At 42.1% G+C, this 9,849-nt stretch overlaps 1 protein-coding gene across 1 annotated transcript in view; it reads right to left on the reverse strand.

Moving 5' to 3' along the window:
* LOC135103663 (uncharacterized) overlaps window positions 1-9,849 on the reverse strand; it is a 35,539-nt gene that overhangs the window by 3,295 nt on the left and 22,395 nt on the right. The window contains exons 2-7 of the mRNA XM_064010221.1: window positions 5,599-6,617; window positions 2,739-2,873; window positions 2,312-2,496; window positions 1,757-1,958; window positions 1,077-1,615; window positions 509-820 (exon numbers count right to left, since the gene is read on the reverse strand). Of these exons, the coding sequence (XP_063866291.1) occupies window positions 509-820; window positions 1,077-1,615; window positions 1,757-1,958; window positions 2,312-2,496; window positions 2,739-2,873; window positions 5,599-6,617 (2,392 nt within the window). The remainder of the gene's footprint in view (window positions 1-508; window positions 821-1,076; window positions 1,616-1,756; window positions 1,959-2,311; window positions 2,497-2,738; window positions 2,874-5,598; window positions 6,618-9,849) is intronic.

Below are 9,849 nucleotides of genomic sequence, written 5' to 3' on the forward strand. Positions count from 1 at the left end.
GGAGGAAAAATACTTGTCACAAAAAGCAAAATCTGGTCCTTGCAAGAAGACCAGACTAAGTTATGTTAACACTGTAAAGCATGGAGTAAAGACTGACTCTTGTGTTCCAAAATTAGCACACACTGGAGAGGTCTTCCTGGGAGGACCAGACCTCACATTTTATGTTGACTTTTTTTTCCTAAACTATGCATACCACTTGCATAAGCTGATTCACAACCACCAATTCCACTAATTTTTCAAAGCCAAAGTTTCTGGCTACTAGTTAATAAAGCATAGCAACTCAGTTATGTCATGACACTGGTCATGCTATTTGATTAAAACTTTTAGAGCTCATTATCTAATACAATTTTATTGATTTGGATCTATAGATCAAAACATTATCTAATTTTTGGTTTAATATTGTGTAACTTGCTTCACTGGCAAACTGAACTACTTGACCTTGCTGTGTAGAAGTTTTGTAGTAAACCAACATATCAACTACTTGTATTTCTCACTACAGCACACTTACCTTCCTACGGCGATTACGTTGTTGGGAGCGAGATAATTCTTTGGAGGTAGAAGAATATAGATCTGGGTCTTCAAGAATTCTTCGCTTGGCTACTGTCAGCTTGGTGGCAAAATGAACCATTTCCAAGCACAGGCCTTGAGCAGTGGTGACAGGACCAGGACTGGTGAGGCCACATCTCAAGAGATCCTCCATTCGAAGTAATGTGAGCTCATGGCGTTGATGGGCCTCCACCAAGGGCAGGAAAGGGTCTTTGACTTCCTCTTCCTCATTTTCTGGTAATCCAGCTCCCACAGATTTTACATTAGTAACAGCCTGTAACAACATATAGGTTTTCATTACCCTGGTATATAAAACATGAAGTAGTTATTTTAAAAGCTTCACCAGTAAAATATATCCTTTAATCTGACTCAAAACACTTCATGATTGTGATAGAAATATGCATATATACACAAAGATAATGATATAACACATGAATGATACACGAGCAATGATTTTCAGCTTTACTAAGTGAATATGATAGTAGATTTTCAAAATAAATTGGGAGTCACAAAAAGTAGCCATGACTAACCTGCTTTGCTGTGCGAGGCTGACCACTGCTTGGCTGATCCTTGCTTGCTGAAGGGGTTCTCCTCACCCTGCCACTTCGCTGTTGCTGTTGCTGCTGTCTGCCTGAGGAGTGTTGTGAGTGATGTCGACTAGCTGATCCATGCTGCCTTCCTGAACCATGTTTATGATGCTGCTGCTGCTGTTGCCTCCCTCCTGTTTGATGTGTCTGTCTACTTGTCGAGGACTGAGACTGGGGTTTGCTTTGCTCTTCTTTGCTAGTATCACCACCTCGAGTATTCTCTACCCCATTCTGCTGCTCTTTCCCATTTCCCTGAGCATCTTTAGGGGCTGTTGGGGTTTCCTTCCGAGGAATGGCAAACTTGCCCACCACAGGATCAAAGTTGTCTGAGATGCCATCACTGGTAAGGAAGACAATATCTCCTGCCTCACAGTAGGTTAGGGAACAGGTCAAGTTGTTAAGTTCCGGGTTTGTGCCATCCACGGGGCCCAAGGCTCCAAGAGCATCCCGCATGTCCCTCATGCTGTAGATGTCATGTGAACCTGCAAATTTAGAATTTTGAGTTATATATTCTGATCTTAGTTAGGATACTCTGAACTTTCACACACTCTTTGAAACACTTAATCAGAATTCCTGGTGTCAGACTTTCCTTCACACCACTTGCATATCCTGAATACACTTACCCTGTGTGATTTCCCGAACACCATGCTTATGAGAGAATACATAAGCCAAGGAGTCCCCCACATTGCACACACACACCACATACTGCTCTCTGTTTGCCAAAGGCATGACCACAGCAGCTGTCAGGGTGGTGAGCATACCATCCTCCTGAAGAATAAGGCTGTGTGCTGAATGGAAGGACCTCAGCAATGCCACAAAAACATCCTGTGGACAAGAAGAGGTAGCTTTCTTTTAATTTATGTTACCTTACAAATTAATCTAATATTATGAACTAGGTATATTACATTATATGAATTATGTACAAATTTAAAACTGAACATGTATGAGTAAAATGACAACTTTATTAATGGAATCAAAGAATATAACCACATTCAGTATATAAAAATAAAACTATAGAAAAATTAGTCACATAATCTTGAAAAGCCATGATGTTCTTTGATTTACATCTAACCCTGTCCTCCTCCATGCCAAGTCTTTGCATGGAGCTTGAGTGCCTTCCTGCAAAACCTTTATAATGCTAGTAAACACTTAGGCAAACCAGGCATGACAGAAGGTACCGTGGTGGTTTCTGGCGGGGCTGCTGCAGGGGAGTAGAGAGCGGTGTTGAGGTAATGAAGGCAGCCATGGATAGCACATCGTGCTGCTATGCTGGCCTTCTCCCCCCAGTTGACACCATCAGCTAGTGCCAGAACAGCACTGTCTTCCCGTGCCACCACTCCAAATGCATCAGCAATGGGGTTACCTGAGAGGTTGGATGGCAATGCAGTGAGTGTTGCAAAAGGACTGATTAATTACTTATCCCTCCTCTCTCTCTCTCTATGTATAATCATCTACTGCTTTGCTTATGGAGCACATTTCCTGGCTTTTTTTCCCTTTATTTTACAACTCTACCTACTCCCTCTCTTTCTCTCTCTCTCACACATCATAAATTTTTTCCCAACACTTTCCCTTATTTTCAACCCTTAATCTCTCTCTCTCTCTCACCTGCTCGTTCACTGGTGAGTGGGTGTCTCTCATACAGGGTGGTTGAGAGGCCATATGCTCTGTGGTGTGGGCGATTCCAGTTCAGCAGGCCAGCTATCTCCTCCTTCTCGCTCCTTTTCAGATCAGGATCTGGGACTGAGGGTACAAGCAAGTTAGCTATCACAAACACAGAAAGCCTACTTTGCCACAAACAAGCATAGGAAAATGTGCTTCATTTATATTTCACTTTTTAGTAAAATGAAAGTGCTTAGATTTACTTTAACTGGAATCTAAAGGATTAGGAAAGTATATAATTATATTACAGTATGGCAGTTATTTTATGCATGGATTTGAAGCAAGCCTATTTATGTTTGCAGCTAGAAAATATTCTTTTGTGCCATTCTTATTCTAAAACTATTCCATCTTCCTTAAAGTTAAATTACAGAGTTATAACTACAATCAATTATACAAATTTGGTGCATTACTAAAAAATTACAACAAAGCTGTAACAGGTAAATCATACAAAAATATAATAACAAATATGGATCACATGGACCACTGCAACAACGACTACAAATGTTTAAACTTGGCGAAATGTAACGTAAATGGTAAAACAAAATATATAGATAGTAACAATAACTGTACATTCAATTAAAATTAAATCAATGCACCTTTAAATAACTTAAATAAACACACATTTTCATGACATTAATTCATGCATATTTTCTTAAACGCTTGATCCATGACACAGGACTGGACAGGTGACCAGTGAGTGCTGAGAGGCATGACAAGGTGAGATCCCTCACACTGGTCAAGTCACAGTAAAACACTAATGCATGCCTGAATTATAAAGCACAAACAAATAATCTTAGTTGCAAACATCAAGAAAATACTATACTATAAACTACACACAAAAAATCTTATAGGATTATAAAAAAAATAATAAAGCACTTGAACACTATACAATATCAAGTTAAAATTTTAGTTTTAATTAAGATGCATGAAATACTTGAAAACTAAATACTACTTTAGATCAATGTAATAAAAGAAGAATAAATAAATAAATATGAAGGGATATGGCACAGGCATCCAGTTTCCATCCTGAGATAACTGATAAACTCACGGTGAACTATAAAGCAAAAAATAACAGTGGAACTGGAAACAATACTTATTCTATATAAGTTGTAAAGGAATGATAGTTGAAATTTATTTTACACTGCTCTATATGGCAACATAAATTTTAAAGCCTCTTAATTCTGCATTATGAGTATTAATACATATAGCAACTGAGTTATGAAGTGTACTTCATTCTCATGAAAAGGTTGTGACTCAGTGGTTTGGGCTCCACTGAGTCTTGGACTGAGTGAATGACAGTTACTTTCATACTCACTACAAAACATTTATCAATTGCTTTATACTGACTGCTATGAACATGGATGGCAACATGAACAATGGTGAAGAGAGAGAGAGAGAGAGAGAGAGAGAGAGAGAGAGAGAGAGAGAGAGAGAGAGAGAGAGAGAGAGAGAGAGAGAGAGAGAGAGAGAGAGAGAGAGAGAGAGAGAGAGAGAGAAAAATATATATATATATATATATATATATATATGTATATATACTCGTATATATATATATATATATATATATATATATATATATATATATATATATATATATATATATATATATATATATATATATATATATATATATATATATATATATATATATATATATATATATATATATGTATGTATGTATGTGAGACCAAAGACAGGCACAGACCAACAGGCAAATAAATAAAAGGAAAGAAAGGCAGAAGCTGGTGGATACCTGAAAAGATTGATGAATATATAAAAGAACATATATGAATATTCAGTTTAATATTTACTCTATAAGAGAGAGAGAGAGAGAGAGAGAGAGAGAGAGAGAGAGAGAGAGAGAGAGAGAGAGAGAGAGAGAGAGAGAGAGAGAGAGAGAGAGAGAGAGAGAGAGAGAGAGAGATAATACAGATCAATACAAACAGCTATCTATATTTATTTATATTACATTCATATTATAAAAAAAAAAATGCTTAACTTATCTACCAATATATCAATATCAAGCTTTTTTTTTTCTTGATTTCTATCTTACTCATTCTAATGGAACACCTATGGGCTGTTTTTATTGCATGACCCACTGTTTCACAAACATTCTACTCTTTCACTTACAATCTGCATTATCTTTCTATACAATATTATTCTACTTATTGTCTAATCTTTGCTCAGAGGTCTAAAGAATAGAACTGCAGATTTTTCACATTAATATGTTTGATTTTCTCCTCTGATGATGAGGACCCTGCATATCTTTGCCTCCCGTGTTTATGTTGTGCTGTGTGGTAAACCTATTATTATTATTATTATTATTATTATTATTATTATTATTATTATTTATTTACTTTTTTATTTTTTTTACTACTACTGCTATTACTACTACTATTGCATCATTTTTTTTATGTATGGATATTCGTGGCTTGTCTCTACTCTAAATTTACTGGAGTTATTATAATTAAAATGCGTTAATATAGCTTACTTAATTTTGTATATTATTACATTTAAGATTTTCATTTGTACTATACCTGACTACGTATTATTATGTGTGTGCGCGTTCAAATTTTACGTTGTCATGCTTCATTAGTATGATGTTCTTTTTATATTTCGCTGAATAAGGCACAGTCGCTCCAGCATGCTTTGAGAGCCAGCAGTGAAAGGGGAGACAAACGGAGGGAAAAAGATAAGGGAACAGAGGGGAGGGAGGAGCTTCATGCGTGCTAGTGCGACCAGGCTGGCGGCTCTTCCTTTGTTGTGAAGGTTGTGGTGGTGGTTGCTGTTTAGAGTGAAGACTGACCTGCTAACAGCCCCGCCTCCACCAGGTCAAGGGTGAGGAACCTCGCTCGCTGACTGTCGAGGTTACCCTCAGTGTCTCCTGCTAATGTCGCGTCATCTTCTTCACCCACGTCATTCCCATCAACGGGGTTCCCCTCCTCGCCCGTGAAGTTGCCGTTCTCACATAGGGCAACAGTTTGGTTATCGTCGGGTCGTTGATCTGTGTGGTTGTCGTCAAGTTGGTGGTCGGTGTGGTTGTCGTTGGTTTGGTTGTCGAGCACCGCCGTGTGAAGGGTGATGAGCGGGTTGAGGTTCTGGTCCAGTTGCGGCTCCACCAGCTGATTCACCACCTGGCCGCCGCCCTCGTCCCGACAGCTCACCAGCACCGCCTCCATCATGTCGGTTCCACCAGCGTCACCCTGCCAGCACCTATCAGTGTTACTGTAAGCACCACCACCACCAATATCGCTACCTCCCCCACTAACAGCATCACTACCATCACCACCACTACCAGCCCCGACACCGTTCAGGCAGCAGCCATCCTCGCCCCTGGGTAACCTGAGGCCATAGTTGAGGGGTCCGTCACCAAACTGGAGGAAAGCGGAGGGCGGGGCTCGGCCAGGATTAGGGGAGAGAGGGGAGGGCGCCTCGCCCCTCCAAGACGGCGCCTCGCGGTCCAAGGAGTCGTCGCTACTCCCGCTCCGCACCCCACCCTCCCCGCCCTGCCCCTTGGCCTCAGGCTCCCGCTTGCGAAAATACGATGCCAGGTCGTAATACGGCGTCTTACGTGGCGGCGGCTTCTGCGAGGTGACATAGGCGTTGGGCTGGGCGTCGGAAGTGGCGTCATCCGCATCGATGAAGTCTAGATCAGCCTCATCCCGCTGGAGAGGAGGATGACCACCTCTGTTGACGGAAGTGAGGCCTCCTGCAGGTCCCGTGTAGGCGGCCAGCACTTGAGGCCGCGGGGTGCGCAGAGGCCGCGACGGTAGCTCCTCACAGCTGCGGCCATACACAATGGTGGGCTGTACCCCTCGGCACTCCCTGCAACAACACCAGAAACACCAAATATTACACTTTTGACGAGCCCTTACCTAACTTTTGAACACACACACACACACACACACACACACACACACACACACTCACACACACACACACACACACACGCCGCATAAAAACAATAATTCATACATACGTGGATAAACACGGTAGAAAGTCGTCATACCAAAGTTATTATATCTAGTCTTGCTATATCACTGAAATGAATACTGGTTATAGCCGTGGCTCACTAACAGGGCGCCTTGTATTGCAGCGCTCGCTATAACCTTCCCTCTGTGTGTATCTCGGAAGTGGGGGCGGCGCAGCGTGACGGGCGAGGGCCTCTCAACTAAGTTCCCTAAACGACTCCCATTAACAAGCAAGACTTTAATGCCACCCCACCCCGCCCCGTTACGCCACCCCATAACTATGACAATGAGGAGTGACACTTAAAAAACGGTCAGGGTACGGCCAGAAATGAGAAAATGGGAGATATACGAGTAGCATCGGAGAGCATGAACAGCAGCGCCACTAGAGATGAAACATAAGGTGGTATCATCATTACTTTGGAAATTGAATCTAGTAAAAAGAATCATTGTCAGCATTATGAGGGATCAAGGGAAGGGTGAAATGTCTTTGTTGCTGATCCCCCTAAACGGCCGCTGGGGGAGGAAGAGCGGCGGGACGGGAGTGAGTGGGAGGGGAAGAGGGAGAGGGAGGGGAAAGGAGGGGCAGAGAGCAGACAGACAAGGTCACCCCGCGCCCCTCGCCACCTCATAACCTCACAACTTTATCGACCCTTCCTCAGTCTATCCTCCATCCGTAGAGAGAGAGAGAGAGAGAGAGAGAGAGAGAGAGAGAGAGAGAGAGAGAGAGAGAGAGAGAGAGAGAGACTTAAGATAAAAATGAGGGTAGGAGCAATAAGCGGGGATGGCGAGTCAACACGGTCGATTGAACAATTGTGGAAAAGAGGAAATTAAGTTTTAGGACTCGCGGCTCAATGTTTGGAGGCAAATTTGAAACGAATGAACAAGGAAAGTTTTGAAAATAAGAAAATCGATATAACCGTATTTCAGAGAGAGAGAGAGAGAGAGAGAGAGAGAGAGAGAGAGAGAGAGAGAGAGAGAGAGAGAGAGAGAGAGAGAAAGGAAAACAAGAAACAGAAAAAAATAAAGCGAAGAAACGTTAAAACTGGTGAGTTTCCGTTGGTCCTGCATGAGTGAGTAAGCCCCTCCCCCCTTTCCCCCCTCGCATCTCTCGCTCCCCCTCCTTTCTCCCCCAACTTACACCTGTTCCCTCGGTCTCCCCCACTCTCTCTCTCTCTCTCTCTCTCTCTGACACGGCAATATTGATTCTTGTTCTCCCTTCTCCCCATAATCACCTCCTTCTCCCTCTCCTCCTGTATATCTTCCTTCCTCTCTTCCTCCTCCTCCTCCCTCACAAGCACCTCCACCAAAGCAAGGAGTATTGATCTGTGGACGAAGAGGAACGGAGGTAGCGGATAAATGAGACGGATAAGAAGAGACTGATTAGAGGACAAGTCAAGATAGGAATTCCGAAGAGGTGGTGGAGAGAGAGAGAGAGAGAGAGAGAGAGAGAGAGAGAGAGAGAGAGAGAGAGAGAGGAGAGAGAGAGAGAGAGAGAGAGAGAGAGAGAGAGAGAGAGTGAGAGAGAGAGAGAGAGAGGTTCCCTTCTATGACAATAATACTACAACACAATCACCACCATCTGTCTGTGCTTATGTGACACGTCTACCATCATCATCACCACTACCACCATCACCATCAACACTCTTACCACCCACCTACCCATCCACACACCCATGCACCACCCACTACCTCTCTTATTCTTCCTGCAATAACACGTTAAAATACCACAAGCAAGATACGAGAGAGAGAGAGAGAGAGAGAGAGAGAGAGAGAGAGAGAGAGAGAGAGAGAGAGAGAGAGAGAGAGAGAGAGAGAGACGTGCAGCCCATTTTGTAATACTGTTTTGATGGAGAATATATGATGATGATGATGACAATAAGAATAAGATTAAGAAGAAAGTAATGCTAAATAAATGATAATAAAATAATAGCAAAAGAAAGGGAAGACATATGAGAAAAAAGAACATGGGAAAGAAAGGAATAAAGTAAAAAAAAAAGGATAAAAAAAAAAAAAGGCCGTACAGCGGTAGCACTTGCGTCTGGTAATATTCCGCCAAACAGTTTTCAGAACGACAATTGTTCGCGGACTGACAACGCTCTCAGACAATTTGTTTCGCTGGCCCTCTATTCAGATGCCAAATAAACTTTAATAGACGACAATGCCTCAGCATATAGTCTTTTTTTTTTTGCTTCAAATTCATTTTCGTCATCTTTCTCTGCCGGAGTTTTCGAAATAAAAAAATTAGTAACATTATATTAAACTCACATCACACGCTGGAATTTCCTTCTCATTACCAGCTGGTAATTAACAACTTTAGAAATTTTCTTTTATATTAAATTTAACCACTGATGAATTAATACATTCAAGTTATTAGCATTTCCGTAAAAGTTCAGAGATTTAACTTTTAACATATTTTGTGAGCAATGACTGAAAAAAAAGAGGAAAAAAAAAATCACCTGCATGCACAAAATTTCTCTTTTCCTTCTGTTTATTTCCTTCAGAAGTCACACAACAAGAGTATATTTCTGCGGCGAGGAGGCAGCGGCAGCAACCGTTCAGTTTTAATTCTTCACGCACAGGAACCCGCCGCTTGCAGGCTGGCACGCCACCCACTCGTGTGATGCGGCCACTGATACGATCGCTCTTGCCTCTCGCCTTTCACCCTTCCCGGACATGTCTTGGGAGGCGAGACATTTCATTCCGTGACAGTTCCACTCCATTCCTCACGTTCCCTCGCCCCACGCACCTTCCACCCAACATCACGCCTTCCACCCTATTTACTCACGCCTTTCATCCAACTCCCAATGATTTCCATCATAGTTTTCATTCCTTCCACTATACTTTTCGTTACTTTCACCCTATTTTATCTTCTCTTCCACTCTCCTTACGCAATACTCACCTATGCTAATGATCCCCCAAATCCATACTACCCCAGCACCCGCGGACACACTCAGCAGCACGAAAGGACAAAGAGAAGGCCACAAATTATACAAGCTTCGGTGCGTGTCAAATGATGTAGAATACTAATACAGTGACGCCATGCCTATTAAGTTACCCCGGTGAAGCGAACCTCTTCTCTAAATAGC

The sequence above is a fragment of the Scylla paramamosain genome, chromosome 9 (assembly GCF_035594125.1).
Source record: "Scylla paramamosain isolate STU-SP2022 chromosome 9, ASM3559412v1, whole genome shotgun sequence".
Lineage (NCBI taxonomy): Eukaryota > Metazoa > Arthropoda > Malacostraca > Decapoda > Portunidae > Scylla > Scylla paramamosain.